The sequence below is a fragment of the Leishmania mexicana genome, chromosome 28 (assembly GCF_000234665.1).
Source record: "Leishmania mexicana MHOM/GT/2001/U1103 complete genome, chromosome 28".
NCBI lineage: Eukaryota > Euglenozoa > Kinetoplastea > Trypanosomatida > Trypanosomatidae > Leishmania > Leishmania mexicana.
Genome location: NC_018332.1, coordinates 1,116,496 through 1,133,012, shown reverse-complemented (window position 1 = coordinate 1,133,012; position 16,517 = coordinate 1,116,496). Strand labels below are relative to the sequence as shown.

Below are 16,517 nucleotides of genomic sequence, written 5' to 3'. Positions count from 1 at the left end.
CTGACGTTTTTCTTCGGATTATCTAGCCATCAGCTTCACACTATGAAAGTACTTTGACAAAAGCAAAAGAAAAATTGGTCACTGCCTATCGGTATGTGGTTGCTAAGCTTCCCATTTGCTGTCGCGCCGTTAGGGTGCTCCTTCACAGCTCAGTAGCAGCAAGAAGAGATCACAGAAAAAAACGAAACATCGAAGTTATGTCGTTGTGCTAAGCTTTTTGTTTTTTGTCTACCTGTTGATATAGCTTCTTCAACTGACTCTCATCTCATTTTATCTCTCGAATTTGTTTTGCTACCTTTCCCACCTCTTGTAAATCCCGTGTAGCTCGCAGCGACTGCCCGTTAGCAGGGTTGATTGACCACGCTAGTTTATTGTCAGTACGTTTCAAACAGATAAAAGACTTGCCTCCGGCAAACTCGCAGCGGTTATTGCCTCTAAACACTACCGCAGTGAACAAGAGTGCCTCGATAGTCTCAATAAAAAATCTCTTTAAACGGCAGTCATATACAACAACGTAAAAGATTCTGTATCAAATTGCACAGCACCCCCAGTATTCGGCTGCTGCCTCCAGTCTACGAAACAATCCGGTTTCTCTCCTTACATTTCTGCTCACTGCACCGCTGTCAACTCTACAGCAATGTCCCAGGTAGAAAAATCTTCCGTATCAGATATGTCCACAAGTAATGCCAAAACCGCCACATTCGCAGATGCGTTGTTGGAACAGAAAGACGACAAAACCGATGCTCTGCCTTCTTACCGTGAAAGAAAGAACATACACTTCACCGGACAATCAAATGATTATGGAGTTACCCCTCAGATGAAATGCGTGAATGGGTTTGTAGCCTTTACGAGCCCCTACGTAGCACTGACAACGAGAACAAGTGCTCTGGGTCTGAATACTGTATGGCGCTGTGTTGTGTGCCACAAAGTGAAGGACCTGAAGGGCCCCCACTTAGACGGCAAGGCGAACGTGCGCTCCGACTGCTGGCCGTGCGGCAAGAAAACAACCTTTCTCCGCGATGCCAGCGCTATGTCTGAGTCCGGCGCCGTTGCAGAACCCGCTGCCTCCAACACCCAGGCGCCTAGCAACGCTGATCGAGCTGTTCATGCAGCTGGCGGTACAAATGCGAGCGTGTTTGCAGCGTCTGCCGCCACATCATCGTCGCAAGCCCTTGTTTCTCCCTCCGGTGTCACTAGCATGCCAGCGGGCACTGCCCCGTTCAAAAGCGCCTTTGGTGGGGTGTCTGCCCCGGACGCCGCCAAGCCTGCTGCTGCGCCGTTCAAGAGCGCCTTTGGTGACGTGTCTGCCCCGGACGCCGCCAAGCCTGCTGCTGCGCCGTTCAAGAGCGCCTTTGGTGACGTGTCTGCCCCGGACGCCGCCAAGCCTGCTGCTGCGCCGTTCAAGAGCGCGTGTGAGGGTGTTGTGGAGTGGTTAGCGCCAAAGCCACCAATCGGCTCAGCGATGAAGAGCTCTTTGGGAGCGGCTAGGGATGAAGCGTTGGTCATCAGTTCGTTGACCGCTTCTTCAGAAAAGGGGATGTCAAGCGGTATCTGGCAATCGCCAAAGGCTGTGAGCTCGTCCACTGTAGCCGCAAGGGGTGAAGCGGCAGAGCTGGGGCAAAGCGGCTGCGTGTTGCCGGAGAGTGTGTGGCGCTGTGTTGTGTGCCACAAAGTGAAGGACCTGAAGGGGCCCCACTTAGACGGCAAGGCGAGCGTGCGCTCCGACTGCTGGCCGTGCGGCAAGAAAACAACGTTTGTACAAGAGGACAGTGGTGATCGATCACTGATGGGCGCCGATGGTCGAGCCAGCCGTCTCGCGGAAGCTGCAGGCAACGAGGGAGTGCCAGTGTTACGGGAACCTCGCTCTACCGTATTCAAAGATCCTGTTGTACCGTCCGAGGCGGAGGAGCCGCGCTGCATGTTGCCGGTTACGAAGGCTGGCGGAGTACAAGGATCCGCAGCACAAGATACAAGCGTTGTGGTGCTGTCAACAAATGCCCTCTGGCGTTGCGCTGTGTGCCACAAGGTGAAGGACCTGAAGGGCCCCCACTTAGACGGCAAGGCGAGCGTGCGCTCCGACTGCTGGCCGTGCGGCAAGAAAACAACCTTTCTCCGCGATGCCAGCGCTATGTCTGAGTCCGGCGCCGTTGCAGAACCCGCTGCCTCCAACACCCAGGCGCCTAGCAACGCTGATCGAGCTGTTCATGCAGCTGGCGGTACAAATGCGAGCGTGTTTGCAGCGTCTGCCGCCACATCATCGTCGCAAGCCCTTGTTTCTCCCCCCGGTGTCACTAGCATGCCAGCGGGCACTGCCCCGTTCAAAAGCGCCTTTGGTGGGGTGTCTGCCCCGGACGCCGCCAGGCCTGCTGCTGCGCCGTTCAAGAGCGCCTTTGGTGACGTGTCTGCCCCGGACGCCGCCAAGCCTGCTGCTGCGCCGTTCAAGAGCGCCTTTGGTGACGTGTCTGCCCCGGACGCCGCCAAGCCTGCTGCTGCGCCGTTCAAGAGCGCCTTTGGTGGGGTGTCTGCCCCGGACGCCGCCAAGCCTGCTGCTGCGCCGTTCAAGAGCGCCTTTGGTGGGGTGTCTGCCCCGGACGCCGCCAGGCCTGCTGCTGCGCCGTTCAAGAGCGCCTTTGGTGACGTGTCTGCCCCGGACGCCGCCAAGCCTGCTGCTGCGCCGTTCAAGAGCGCCTTTGGTGACGTGTCTGCCTCGGACGCCGCCAAGCCTGCTGCTGCGCCGTTCAAGAGCGCCTTTGGTGGGGTGTCTGCCCCGGACGCCGCCAGGCCTGCTGCTGCGCCGTTCAAGAGCGCCTTTGGTGACGTGTCTGCCCCGGACGCCGCCAAGCCTGCTGCTGCGCCGTTCAAGAGCGCCTTTGGTGACGTGTCTGCCTCGGACGCCGCCAAGCCTGCTGCTGCGCCGTTCAAGAGCGCCTTTGGTGGGGTGTCTGCCCCGGACGCCGCCAGGCCTGCTGCTGCGCCGTTCAAGAGCGCTTTTGGTGGGGTGTCTGCCCCGGACGCCGCCAGGCCTGCTGCTGCGCCGTTCAAGAGCGCCTTTGGTGACGTGTCTGCCCCGGACGCCGCCAAGCCTGCTGCTGCGCCGTTCAAGAGCGCCTTTGGTGACGTGTCTGCCCCGGACGCCGCCAGGCCTGCTGCTGCGCCGTTCAAGAGCGCCTTTGGTGACGTGTCTGCCCCGGACGCCGCCAAGCCTGCTGCTGCGCCGTTCAAGAGCGCCTTTGGTGGGGTGTCTGCCCCGGACGCCGCCAAGCCTGCTGCTGCGCCGTTCAAGAGCGCCTTTGGTGGGGTGCCTGCCCCGGACGCCGCCAGGCCTGCTGCTGCGCCGTTCAAGAGCGCCTTTGGTGGGGTGCCTGCCCCGGACGCCGCCAAGCCTGCTGCTGCGCCGTTCAAGAGCGCGTGTGAGGGTGTTGTGGAGTGGTTAGCGCCAAAGCCACCAATCGGCTCAGCGATGAAGAGCTCTTTGGGAGCGGCTAGGGATGAAGCGTTGGTCATCAGTTCGTTGACCGCTTCTTCAGAAAAGGGGATGTCAAGCGGTATCTGGCAATCGCCAAAGGCTGTGAGCTCGTCCACTGTAGCCGCAAGGGGTGAAGCGGCAGAGCTGGGGCAAAGCGGCTGCGTGTTGCCGGAGAGTGTGTGGCGCTGTGTTGTGTGCCACAAAGTGAAGGACCTGAAGGGGCCCCACTTAGACGGCAAGGCGAGCGTGCGCTCCGACTGCTGGCCGTGCGGCAAGAAAACAACGTTTGTACAAGAGGACAGTGGTGATCGATCACTGATGGGCGCCGATGGTCGAGCCAGCCGTCTCGCGGAAGCTGCAGGCAACGAGGGAGTGCCAGTGTTACGGGAACCTCGCTCTACCGTATTCAAAGATCCTGTTGTACCGTCCGAGGCGGAGGAGCCGCGCTGCATGTTGCCGGTTACGAAGGCTGGCGGAGTACAAGGATCCGCAGCACAAGATACAAGCGTTGTGGTGCTGTCAACAAATGCCCTCTGGCGTTGCGCTGTGTGCCACAAGGTGAAGGACCTGAAGGGCCCCCACTTAGACGGCAAGGCGAGCGTGCGCTCCGACTGCTGGCCGTGCGGCAAGAAAACAACCTTTCTCCGCGATGCCAGCGCTATGTCTGAGTCCGGCGCCGTTGCAGAACCCGCTGCCTCCAACACCCAGGCGCCTAGCAACGCTGATCGAGCTGTTCATGCAGCTGGCGGTACAAATGCGAGCGTGTTTGCAGCGTCTGCCGCCACATCATCGTCGCAAGCCCTTGTTTCTCCCTCCGGTGTCACTAGCATGCCAGCGGGCACTGCCCCGTTCAAAAGCGCCTTTGGTGGGGTGTCTGCCCCGGACGCCGCCAGGCCTGCTGCTGCGCCGTTCAAGAGCGCCTTTGGTGACGTGTCTGCCCCGGACGCCGCCAAGCCTGCTGCTGCGCCGTTCAAGAGCGCCTTTGGTGACGTGTCTGCCCCGGACGCCGCCAAGCCTGCTGCTGCGCCGTTCAAGAGCGCCTTTGGTGGGGTGTCTGCCCCGGACGCCGCCAAGCCTGCTGCGGCACCGTTGAAAATCGTCTATGATGATACGCGAGATGTGAGTGATTCGGAAATCGGTAAGGAGGTTAAGGAATGTCTGAAGTTGAAGGAGGAGTCAGATGGAAGGGAAGGTGACTTGTTCGCGACAGGCGGAGAGTTCGGTGTCTTAGGTTCCACAGCCGGAGGACCTGGGAATGCCGGTGGTGCTGGACTAGCTTTAAGTTCCTCTTGTGAGATGGGATGTTCGAAGGCACTGGTGCCGTCTGTGGCTTCAGAGTGCTGCTCATCAGCTGTAGTGGAGAAATTGATTACGAGAGCGTTGAAAGAGCAGCGCGTGGAGATGAAGAAAGAGTTGGAGTGTTTCCGAAAGGATTTGTTGTTTGAAGTTCGTCAGGCGATCTCTCAAGAGCATGTACATGCTGTGGCAAAGGACCAGGCGTGCTTCGAGGAGCCACCTGCACAGATGATGGAGAGTCTCATTCGCCGACATTTGTCGAAGGCGTTTCGTAAATCGTGATATTTCCTTTAGGTGTTTAACGTATATCTTTCATGTTGGCGATTCTCTTTCGTTTAGTTTAACAACAGTAGCGACGAGACGTTGGGTAGCGGTTTTGCAGAGTGGTTGCGTATGCCTTAGTGAGTAGGTGCCCCAGCACTGTAACTTGCTTCGCAGCAACCAGAGTATGTTCCTCAGTTTGCCTTTTGTTTGGTGCACCTGAGGATGGCATGGATGTAAGGAATGTCTCCCCGGCTCTTTGCTCTATCTTCCCCGTATGCTGAACTCGTGATGAGAGGGGAGACCTTAGCGTGATATCAGGGTGCGGTGGTCACTCTGTGGAAAAGCGAGCAGCCTGCCTATCGATGCCCACGTCAAACTCCACTTCTGGGGGTGACAAGGGTAGGCACCTACGGCGTGGAGGAGGGGGGGTCAGAGCGAAGTATCACCACTGATGTCGGCGGTGGGGTCCTGGATGGCGTTGCATTGTGGCGCGACCTACGACTGTGAACACGCTTGTGCCGTCCATATGATAGGCAAAGTGTGAGAGTGACTCGAACGTATTTCACCGGGCCCTCACTGCCTCCTGAGGGCGAGGATGAGGCACCATGAGGGGGATGCACCAGATGGCGACCTGCACAATGGGAGAGGCCGCAAGGCGATCTGCAGTTCGGGGTTTGGGTGGAGTTTGACTCATGCTCGGTGTCAGAAGGGTCTCGTGAAACCAAGTTGTGCACTTAAATTTCTTCTTCCTTTCCTTGTTTCTCGCCTCTCTTTCTTGCGCTCCACGCAGTTCTCCTGGCTGGAAAGGCAAGGGAACGCGCGTCGTCGCTGTCATTCATTGGAACATAAACTCTGTTCAAATTCTTTTCTATTAGCTTGGCTTCTCGCTTGAAAGGAGTTGGCACACAAATGCCTCCACCATCCCGTCTGGATGCTGTCTGCGATACCGCGACGACTGCTACCACCAACTTGGAAGATCTGCAGGAGCTGTGTAGGCGAGTGCAGCTGCTTAGAAAGGGTGTGAATGGCATCTTCAATAGGAAAATTCCCGCTTTGGAGTCCTCAATAGAGCAGTTCCATGAGACTCATTTGCATCACCTTTTGGCAACAAAGGATGATTTTACGAAGGATTCACCGGTACACTCTATCGGTTTGCTTCTCAGCTCGATCGACGCATTGTTTTTGAGAGCAGAGAATTCTTCTCAAAAGAGGTGGACAGCTGCGCGCCGGAGTTCTGCTGCGGAGTCCTCGTCGACTACAACCTTTGCTGTTGGATATTCGCCTGAAACTATGGTCCCCGACTCCGATCTGGTCCACTATGCAGAGCCCAATAAAGCAGAAATCAGACCTTGTGATAGCGTTCCTAATTTCCAACCACCTGAGAGACGAACTGTGACGCGCTCGGCCGGTGCTGGTGCCGCCGAGAAGCCTGCCGCTGCGCCGGAGAGCAAGCCCGCCGCCGGAGGGTTTGGGCAGGCCCCGTCGACAGCCTTCGCTAAGGCCCCTCCAGCCTCAAGCGCCTTCGGCCAGACACCACTGGCCGGAGCTGCGGCAGAGAGCAAGCCTGCCACTGGTGGATTCGCCTTTGGCGCCGGTGCTGGTGCCGCCGAGAAGCCTGCCGCTGCGCCGGAGAGCAAGCCCGCCGCCGGAGGGTTTGGGCAGGCCCCGTCAACTGCCTTCGCTAAGGCCCCTCCAGCCTCAAGCGCCTTCGGCCAGACACCACTGGCCGGAGCTGCGGCAGAGAGCAAGCCTGCCACTGGTGGATTCGCCTTTGGCGCCGGTGCTGGTGCCGCCGAGAAGCCTGCCGCTGCGCCGGAGAGCAAGCCCGCCGCCGGAGGGTTTGGGCAGGCCCCGTCGACTGCCTTCGCTAAGGCCCCTCCAGCCTCAAGCGCCTTCGGCCAGACACCACTGGCCGGAGCTGCGGCAGAGAGCAAGCCTGCCACTGGTGGATTCGCCTTTGGCGCCGGTGCTGGTGCCGCCGAGAAGCCTGCCGCTGCGCCGGAGAGCAAGCCCGCCGCCGGAGGGTTTGGGCAGGCCCCGTCAACTGCCTTCGCTAAGGCCCCTCCAGCCTCAAGCGCCTTCGGCCAGACACCACTGGCCGGAGCTGCGCCGCCCGCCGCCGGAGGGTTTGGGCAGGCCCCGTCGACTGCCTTCGCTAAGGCCCCTCCAGCCTCAAGTGCCTTCGGCCAGACACCACTGGCCGGAGCTGCGGCAGAGAGCAAGCCTGCCACTGGTGGATTCGCCTTTGGCGCCGGTGCTGGTGCCGCCGAGAAGCCTGCCGCTGCGCCGGAGAGCAAGCCCGCCGCCGGAGGGTTTGGGCAGGCCCCGTCAACTGCCTTCGCTAAGGCCCCTCCAGCCTCAAGCGCCTTCGGCCAGACACCACTGGCCGGAGCTGCGGCAGAGAGCAAGCCTGCCACTGGTGGATTCGCCTTTGGCGCCGGTGCTGGTGCCGCCGAGAAGCCTGCCGCTGCGCCGGAGAGCAAGCCCGCCGCCGGAGGGTTTGGGCAGGCCCCGTCGACAGCCTTCGCTAAGGCCCCTCCAGCCTCAAGCGCCTTCGGCCAGACACCACTGGCCGGAGCTGCGGCAGAGAGCAAGCCTGCCACTGGTGGATTCGCCTTTGGCGCCGGTGCTGGTGCCGCCGAGAAGCCTGCCGCTGCGCCGGAGAGCAAGCCCGCCGCCGGAGGGTTTGGGCAGGCCCCGTCAACTGCCTTCGCTAAGGCCCCTCCAGCCTCAAGCGCCTTCGGCCAGACACCACTGGCCGGAGCTGCGGCAGAGAGCAAGCCTGCCACTGGTGGATTCGCCTTTGGCGCCGGTGCTGGTGCCGCCGAGAAGCCTGCCGCTGCGCCGGAGAGCAAGCCCGCCGCCGGAGGGTTTGGGCAGGCCCCGTCGACAGCCTTCGCTAAGGCCCCTCCAGCCTCAAGCGCCTTCGGCCAGACACCACTGGCCGGAGCTGCGGCAGAGAGCAAGCCTGCCACTGGTGGATTCGCCTTTGGCGCCGGTGCTGGTGCCGCCGAGAAGCCTGCCGCTGCGCCGGAGAGCAAGCCCGCCGCCGGAGGGTTTGGGCAGGCCCCGTCAACTGCCTTCGCTAAGGCCCCTCCAGCCTCAAGCGCCTTCGGCCAGACACCACTGGCCGGAGCTGCGCCGCCCGCCGCCGGAGGGTTTGGGCAGGCCCCGTCGACTGCCTTCGCTAAGGCCCCTCCAGCCTCAAGTGCCTTCGGCCAGACACCACTGGCCGGAGCTGCGCCGCCCGCCGCCGGAGGGTTTGGGCAAGCCCCGTCGAGCTCCTTTGGGAAGGCAGTGTGTGGGGTGGGAGCAGGCAGCGCGTTCGGCATCGGCGGCGGGTTCGGATCTGCTGCCACCAGCGCGAGCTTTGTCTCTGCGTCGACAGCAGGGTTCGGGCCCGCAAGCGCATTTACGAGTGCGTTTGGTGGCGCTCCTCAAGGCGGTGGCTTTGCGAGCGTGCCAAAGAGCGCCTTTTGTGGCGGAGGCAACACAAACAGTGCGTTTGGCGCATCGTCCTTCAGTTCACTGGCTGCAAACTTCCAGTAAGGCGGTCATTGCATCACTTTCTTGTTGGTTTCTGTTCCCTAACGGTGTTTGGGTCGGCTGTGTCGACATTGATGAATGTGTGTGAAGTGGTTTTGTGGTGCTTTGCGGATTGTGGCTCCCCTCCGGGGTTCTGCTCCGTCCCTGGCACATTTTCAGGTGTGTGAAACTGAAGGCGGGACATGCACGCACCTCGAGATTTCTCTTTCTCCGACGTAGAGTTCGTGTGTGTGGGTGTGCATTTGTGCGTGCGTGTGTCTTCGCACTCATGAGCAGCGCTGTTCCTTTCTGTTGGCTTAATTCCAGTGCCTCAGCCGCTTTTTGAGGGTGAGGTGTGGTATTCCCGTGGTGCGGATTGTGACGGCTGATGTGTGGTGGTGCTGGCAGATGTCTTAGCGGCGATCTAGACACTACGCGGTTGTAGTTTCTGTTTCTCAGCCTTTTGGAAGGCCAAGGTGTTCCTACTCGTTGTCGCAGGAAATGCTTTTTGTGTGTACAATTCACGTAAGAACTGCAGCCACTTGCGTTTGGGATTTTTTCTCGCCAACAAGTCTCACCGCACATTCTGGAATGTGGTGCGGCGGTGTTGGTGTGCCGAGGTCTCTTTTTCTTTCTTTGGAGAGGAAAAAGAAACGGCTCACTCGTGCTCTGCAGTCGCTGGCCTTGATCATCTCTATTTCTACGTGCTGTCTTTGAACAATCCTTTCGTGCATGCACTGCCCCTCGTTGATTTCTGCCTGACTTTTTTTTCTCTCCCTCTGCCTTTCGATGAGGACGGTAGCGAACTCACACTTCTTTACGTACCTTGACACGATACGAGCTCGTTGCAACCCTCACCAGTACGGCCAATGAGTAGTTCTATCGTCATCCGAGATCTGGAGGCGCGTGATTTGGGAGAAGTGCTAGAGCTGCTTAGCCACCTCACGTTCGCCCCTGCGCTTTCGCAAGAAGAGCTGGAACAATTGCACGCTCGCCGCGTGCTTGCAGGGGTGCGCACACGCGTTGCGGTCTCCTCCACGACGCAGAAGATTCTAGGAACCGCCTCTCTTATTGTGGAGCCGAAGTTCACTCGCGGTGGAAAGTGCGTCGGCCACGTGGAGGATGTGGTGACCCACCCGGACTGTCGTGGTCAGGGCATTGGCCGCGAGTTGCTTAGCAACCTTGTGGAGGTCGCGAGGGCGAGCGATTGCTACAAGGTGGTCCTCAATTGTACGGATGACATGGTTGCCTATTACTCCAAAGCCGGCTTTGGAAAATGTGAGAATCAGATGCGTATGAACATTGTACCCCAATGATCGACCTCGGAGCGTGCTTGAGGGAGGCCACTGTGAAGGGGAAAGTGTTGTGCTGGTAACCTGGAGTCGCCGAGACGCGCGAATCTGCGCTGTGGATGTGTATATGTGTCTGTATCCGTGTGTGTGATGCTACGGTAGCCATTGCGGTGGAGATGGTTGAAGCGCCAAGAGGCAAAATCTGCTCTCTGTTTTTCTGTGCTCCACCGTCTTGTTGCATGCGGCATCGAAGAAGTCAGTCCACCTGCGGCGCCACGCACAGTATGAGGGAAATAAAGAGTGCCAACGCCTGTGAGGCAGTTGGGTTGTTATCGCGCGCTAGTGGCCTGTGCTGTCCCACTGGTGGTGTGAACTACCAACTCTCGAGTGCGATTTTGATGGGATGCGCATGGATCATCTCATCAGTTCTATATTTTATGCGTCCTAGGCTCCTTAGTGGTAGTGTGACGAGCGAGTCGTGGAGTGTATCAAGTTGCTCCAGCGCTGTTCGGTGAGGGTGGCAACGGAGAGCACTTCAACGATCCTGTGCGCGCTCTCCGTGCGCAGATCAAATCAGACCATTTCCCTCACTGCAATCCTCGCCCCCTCTGCCTTATCTGCCGGTCGGATACCATGTACGTACGGAGACACCCTTTACCACAACGGGGGGACTCCTTCAAACGTTCATAGCACTGACACACATGCAATGAGAAGTGGGTGGGGTGCTAGGGGCGATGGATATTGCAGCCGACTTTGCCCGTCGCGGGCTGCGCTTTGTCGGCTTCCTTGGATGCGGCGCTTTCGGGGACACGTATGTTGTTCGGGATGCAAACGACACCTGCTTTGTTGTGAAGCGTTCAAAGTCGCTGGTGAAGCAATCCGGCTTTCTCGAGGAGTATCTCGGAATGATGAATCTTTGCAGTCTCAATGTCGTAACGTCCCACGACGCATGGATCGACCGCGAGAGCCGCGTTTGTATTCTCATGGACTATTGCGACGCCGGGGATCTTGGTGACTACCTGAAAAAGGACTACCCCTTGCCGGAGGAGGAGGTGCTTAATATTATTGCTCAACTCCTCCTCGGGCTTGATCACATACACAAGAGAAACAGAGTGCACCGTGACATAAAACCGGAAAACATATTCCTCTCATCGGCGAGGGCAGGCGGCGGTAGGTGGCCGGTGGCAAAGCTCGGTGATTTCGGATCGGTGAAGCGCCTTTCGCGGTGTGGTGCGCGCGTCGTTTCGCGTGTCGGCACCCCGCTTTACCTAGCGCCAGAGATTATTGCGGGCTACGCCTACACATCGAAGGCAGATATTTGGAGCATGGGGCTTGTTGTGTATCGTATGATGGTGAACGATTCACCGTTTAAGGTCACCAGTGTGGACACTCACACAAGATGTGTCCTTAGGCTTTCCCCTCCTCACCCTAGCACGCTGAGTGGGTACAGCCGAGCGCTTGGGGACTGCGTGATGGCAATGCTGAGCAGAAACTGGAAGCGCCGACCTAACGCGCAAGCACTACTGAGTTGTGATTTGTTTCAACCAACGTTGCTGCGGCATCTTTGGATACCCGCGCTGCCACACGTATCTGCGTGCCTGTTTGTGCAACTGCGGTCGTCACTGCTCGTGGTCTATGCGGCACCGAATGAGTGTGCCCAAACTCTACGCACCCTCGAATTCGGCGATCAAGTATACCTTTCTTCTCCAAAGGATCACTCGCACCATGGCGTATGGTTGGAGGTGTTGTACCCGTTTGCCGGGTTTATCCGCAATACGGGTACGGGGGAGCCTCTTTTTGACTGGTATGCTTCCGATGAGTGCACTGCCAGCATCGGTAGCCCGATCCAGTATCCTGGATCGGGCAGGGAAGCATGTGTGTCGTAAATTTTCTTGACCAGCTGTGCAGAGGCGATGAGTAGGCCAGTTCGAAGACCGCCGAGCTACTCGGTATGTCTTTGCGGTTATAGAGTGTTGCCGATCGGATCACTCTTGAGGAACGGCTCACGAATTGCACGACCAATCTGTGCAACGCAGCTTCTTGCATCGGTGTTGTTTTACTTGTTGTTTCTCTAAATCGACTGCTTTGTTTTCTGCTGCGTTACGCGTCTCTCCGGCCTATACTGCCATACCCCACGACTATATCGCAGTAGTCGATGAGTTGGTGCTGGAAGTTGTGTAAAGAGTTCATAGAAAAAACGAGCTGAAATGCATAGAACAAATAACAGAGTTTGTGTGCGTTGTCGCACTAAAGTGTGAGAGGCTGCTGCAGTACATGCCATTTTGCTGGAAGGCTATAATCAGCACAGCTGAGTTCGTTGTGGACTCTTTATGCAAATACCGTCTGCGCCCTTAGGCGCTGTCCATGCTTGTGGCATCAACACACGCATGCTCACGGCACATCTCACTCTCCCGACTCTCTTCCTTGCTCTCATTTCTTTTGTTTTGCCTCTCCTCTGCATGTACATGGCAATGATCATGGCGAAGGCGGTAAGGAACTCGCTGTGCGCGTAGCTGACTTCTGTGCGCTTGTGGACTTGTATATGGGCATGTATATGATGTACTGATTCTTGGCACCACTGAGCGAGAAACAAAAACAAAAAAGAAGCGTATTGGTGAGGGATGGGCTACGGGACTCGCTTGTCGATTCTACCGCTTTGCGGAGGATGCCGCCGCTGGTTCTCGGGGTGCGGCACTGGGAGCATCCTCGGCACAACTACCATGTCCGGCAATCTTCTGAAGACGCTCCAGGAGGATCTAAGAAACGAGAATGAGTTGCGCACGAAAGGGATAGGCGAGACACTGCAAAACTACGTGCACCGCGCAGAGCTCTCTCACATGGAGAGTCCGGAGGCAGATGAAGCGTTCTCAAAGAGCTTGGATGCCAAGGTCGACGATCTCTTTGCGCACATTCCCCTCCCACAGGACCCCATGAAGGTAGCCCTAGCACTGACGGATGAGGAAGTGAAGGAGGAGGCCGCTGCTGAGTTTGTGAAAGAGGCGGTGCGGGAGATGTACTGGCGAAAACTGGATGCTAAACAGGCTGAAGAACTGCGCCTCAAGGGAGCAGAAAAGAAGCTTCAAAAGCAAGGTGCGAGCCAATACTTCGAAGAGCGGCGCGAAGAAGAAAGACTTCGGGAGCGCGCAAGTACACAATTGGTCGCCCAACCGCTCGCAGTAGAGCCCCATTCTCCGGTGGGGAAGGTGGTCACCGCGTCGCCTCTCCAGAATCTCGATTCCACGCTGTCAGCGGAGGAGTTGCGCGAAGAGCTGGCTGCAATGAAGGCGAATGTGTCTCGACTGGAGGAGCTGCTGCGTTATAAGACATAAGGTGGGTGTCTGTGTCTTTACTCCTCGACACCTCACGTGATGAGCGTTGACGCCGCTGAACTTACTAAGCTGATCAGAGGGAAACAAAACGGGAGAAACAGCACAAACGAACAGTAGACGTGAGCAAAGGAGGACCAGAAACGAGAAATTCACCGGCCGACGTGGTTGAGAGTCACGAGTCCAAACGGAGTTGTGTGGAGTAAAGCAACCGCTTCGCTGGCGCTAGTGTACGTTGACAGTATTAATCGAGGGTTTTGCATTACCTATCTCAGAGGATAAACTCGCCAGAGGAGTTGTATGCTTTCCCCCTTTACTGTTTCTTTGTCTTTGTTTGTGTGTGTCTGCTTGTGGCACCAGTAACGCGTTTACCCATCCTCTGCTTTCCCCTTCCCGCCACGGGGCTTCCACGTTCTCGGCATCCACCGCTGCTGCCCCCCACCCCATTTTCGGCACCTCAATTGTTTTCTCCTCTTCACACGTGTCTACCGGGACGTTGACGTCTTCGGACGCCGATTTTCTGTTCCGTTTGCAACAACACACGAACGGATACACACCTGAAAGCCACGAGTCACGCATTGCCCTCACACCGTGACGTTCCACCTATTTTTGTTGTTGCTGTCGCCGTTGCGGAGCAGCAGCAGTTGTAGGTCTCGCTGACCTGTCTTCCTTCCCCTGCGGTTGGTGCCTTACTTGTCTCTTATTGCCTTTTCTTGTCGAGGAGTCACATTGTGCCGTGACGCAGCCGACGGAGTCATGAGCCGCAGTTTTGTTAGCAGCGCTGATCTGCGCGGCTGCACTGCCACTTTCTGTGGCTGTTTGACGTACCAGAGGCGCTTTTGGGCCAAGCCGAAGAAGCGCCCGAAAGTTGGCTCCGGATTTCATGAGAAGGCGCAGAAGTGGCGCGATGAGTACCTCCTCGACCGCCACCGCGTGTTGGCAGACAGTCTCCGAGCGTATGTAGACTTCAGTTCTACAAAACGAGTAGAGCCGTGGGACACTCGCTTTGCCCCGTTTGACCGTGTCGAGAAAGATGGCGTGTACATCCTTACTCGCTACCTTATGGATGACAAACTACAGCTGTGTAACTACCACCATCGTCCTGTGAAGCGTATGCTGTGTAACGTGGGGCTAATGGGCCCTCAGGTAACTACAACGGCGCGTTGGAAACCGTACCGCTTTGCGACCAATCCTGCCAACACCACGCGTGCGGAGCGCACCTTCACCAAGGACAAGACAGTCTTCACAGGTTACCATCACGATTGATGGACGCTAACGGATCAGGTTCGCCTCCCCCTATCTTCTCTTCACTCTTCTTGTCTCTGAAGTGAGGGCAAGGGTGCTCATGGTGCCATCCTCTCTTTTCTCTCGTATGTTTTCCAGCTTTTCCTTGTTTGTGGATTTGGATGGTAGAGGGTCCGCTTCGTCTGTGTGCAGCGGTCTTGCGTGAGTGACGAGGAGGAGGGGCGGGGAGAGAAAGAAAACCATCACAATACGAGAGCGAGGCAAGGCAGTGAAGGTGCATTGTTCACCTTTTCATGACCTCTGGGTTTTGCATTTGAAAGCAACGGAATACTGAAAAAAAATATTGAACTGTAGGCAGGAAGGAAACTGTTCGACTCGGGCGATCGACCTGTATGACGCACTCTGAACTCCTGTGGTCTCTCTTGGGGAGGCCTCCTGGCATAATGTGTGCACGCTTTAGAGACGCTCCATAGCTATTTTTTTTTTGGGGGGGGGGCACTGAACGTTCGAAGGTCGGTCTCTGTCCTGTATTGGTGTCGCACATTTTTGTGCGACGCGGCATGTTGTGGGCGCTGTCATGCGCACACGTAAACACAAAAAAGGCACAATGCGCCTTCTCTTACAGGCCTCGTCTATGCAGCATATACGCGACTTCTGTGACGAATCCCTCGCACTTTTCGACAAACTTCAATGCACTACGGTACTGCTCTCGTTCTGTTCCTTGCAACCCGAAGATTCACGAGTGTGGGGGCCCGTACAAGTAGTTTAGGGACGCGCTGGCGCTGCCGCCGCTGCACAGACCTCCACGAGAAGAGCACGCAGATAAGGAGGCACACACACACAGTTTTACGCGCTAAGGCGCATACCTACGCACCTTTCCTACCACAGGTGACTGCGTGGATGAATCGGGGAGTGAAGCGCGCCCGCATCGAGACACCCTCGCCGGCACCGAGCAGCCGAGAGAGCTCTTCTCCCCCTCCGCTCGCAGAGGCGCTGCCGGCCACGACTAATGTGCGAATGCCAAAAAGACAGGAAGCGAAGAAGTACCTGCCAGATACACACATATCCGAGAGCGCGGATGCTCCGTCTGTTCACAGCGATGAGTCGGTTCACATGGAAAGCTCTCGAGAACGGGAGGATGCAGTCCTCCGTGAAGGCTGTGATCTCAGTGGTGATGCGCTCAAGAGCTTCCTTCAAAAGAACTTTGTGGACTACATAGATGATGAACTGTTTGATGTAGCTGCTTTGGAGGCACTGGAGGACTAAGATGTACCCTTCAGCTCTTCTTCTGTTGCCGCTCGTCTTTTCTGTCACTCAAGCATAGGGAAGCACACACGCTGCACGCGCTCAGCGGCGGTGTTCAGTGGAGGAATGCAGCCCGTGTCCGCATTCTGCACTGACAAAATGGACACAGCAATGTTCTCCCGTCATGCCGGCAGCATGTACTTCCTCTCTCCTTTCCCCTCTTCGGGGAGTTCTCCGTCGTCCGCGCTGACTGCCCATGTGTTAACTACCACACCGTCTTATCTATCCCCTCCAGGTGTATTTTTTCGCGTTGTTGGCTGTTGCTGAGGTGGTGCGGTGAGCGTGATTAATGTCACGACAGTCGTAGTAGCAGGATGCCGGGCGAGAATTTCTGGGTAGGCAATGAGCTGAAAGGGGCCAGGTGAAAAGATGTGACGGAGAGGGCGAAGGTGTCCCAAACTGAAGGCACAAACCCAATCAGAGGCTCTGGCTGATGTTTTTTCCCTCTTTTCATGTCTTTTAGATCTTGGCTTTGCCGCCCCCCCCCCTATCGTGAGTGAATTCATTTTTGCACTGCTGTGAGGGTGCGCAGGCCATCGGTGTTTGCGAGATCGAAATGAAGAAATGGATTTTCAACGGAATCGAGCCTCTCTGCGCATCCCTCTCAACTTTCTCCCGAAGATGACTTGTCGCTCATTTGGTGGCTGGATGAGAGTGTGAGGACATGATCAAACAAGAAGACTGAAAATAGAGCCCATAAGAAAACGGCTAGCGTGAAGGTGCGCTGAGCGTAGGCTGCAACATTGCGAAGTACTTTGTGAACGCGGGAGGTTTATCTCCCTCTCTCCCCGCACTTCG

The 16,517-nt window shown here is 57.2% G+C and overlaps 7 protein-coding genes across 7 annotated transcripts; all 7 read left to right on the top strand.

Annotated features, from left to right (window-relative positions):
* Nucleotides 1-637: 637 nt before the first annotated feature.
* On the top strand, nucleotides 638-5,044 carry LMXM_28_3030 (uncharacterized protein; the record flags this gene model as incomplete). Its single annotated transcript, XM_003877098.1, has 1 exon — nucleotides 638-5,044. One exon carries the CDS (start codon nucleotides 638-640, stop codon nucleotides 5,042-5,044), a length of 4,407 nt encoding a protein of 1,468 aa, XP_003877147.1.
* Nucleotides 5,045-5,935: 891 nt separating this feature from the next.
* Nucleotides 5,936-8,575, top strand: LMXM_28_3010 (conserved hypothetical protein; the record flags this gene model as incomplete). The annotated part of the gene is made up of 1 exon (XM_003877097.1): nucleotides 5,936-8,575. The coding sequence occupies one exon, from the start codon at nucleotides 5,936-5,938 to the stop codon at nucleotides 8,573-8,575; it is 2,640 nt and encodes an 879-aa protein (XP_003877146.1).
* Nucleotides 8,576-9,420: 845 nt separating this feature from the next.
* Nucleotides 9,421-9,867, top strand: LMXM_28_3005 (glucose 6-phosphate N-acetyltransferase,putative; the record flags this gene model as incomplete). Its single annotated transcript, XM_003877096.1, has 1 exon — nucleotides 9,421-9,867. The coding sequence occupies one exon, from the start codon at nucleotides 9,421-9,423 to the stop codon at nucleotides 9,865-9,867; it is 447 nt and encodes a 148-aa protein (XP_003877145.1).
* Nucleotides 9,868-10,577: 710 nt separating this feature from the next.
* Nucleotides 10,578-11,729, top strand: LMXM_28_3000 (putative protein kinase; the record flags this gene model as incomplete). The annotated part of the gene is made up of 1 exon (XM_003877095.1): nucleotides 10,578-11,729. The coding sequence occupies one exon, from the start codon at nucleotides 10,578-10,580 to the stop codon at nucleotides 11,727-11,729; it is 1,152 nt and encodes a 383-aa protein (XP_003877144.1).
* Nucleotides 11,730-12,464: 735 nt separating this feature from the next.
* On the top strand, nucleotides 12,465-13,172 carry LMXM_28_2990 (conserved hypothetical protein; the record flags this gene model as incomplete). The annotated part of the gene is made up of 1 exon (XM_003877094.1): nucleotides 12,465-13,172. One exon carries the CDS (start codon nucleotides 12,465-12,467, stop codon nucleotides 13,170-13,172), a length of 708 nt encoding a protein of 235 aa, XP_003877143.1.
* Nucleotides 13,173-13,925: 753 nt separating this feature from the next.
* LMXM_28_2980 (conserved hypothetical protein) lies at nucleotides 13,926-14,435 on the top strand (the record flags this gene model as incomplete). The annotated part of the gene is made up of 1 exon (XM_003877093.1): nucleotides 13,926-14,435. The coding sequence occupies one exon, from the start codon at nucleotides 13,926-13,928 to the stop codon at nucleotides 14,433-14,435; it is 510 nt and encodes a 169-aa protein (XP_003877142.1).
* A 669-nt stretch (nucleotides 14,436-15,104) lies between these two features.
* Nucleotides 15,105-15,680, top strand: LMXM_28_2970 (conserved hypothetical protein; the record flags this gene model as incomplete). The annotated part of the gene is made up of 1 exon (XM_003877092.1): nucleotides 15,105-15,680. One exon carries the CDS (start codon nucleotides 15,105-15,107, stop codon nucleotides 15,678-15,680), a length of 576 nt encoding a protein of 191 aa, XP_003877141.1.
* Between the last annotated feature and the right edge of the window lie 837 nt (nucleotides 15,681-16,517).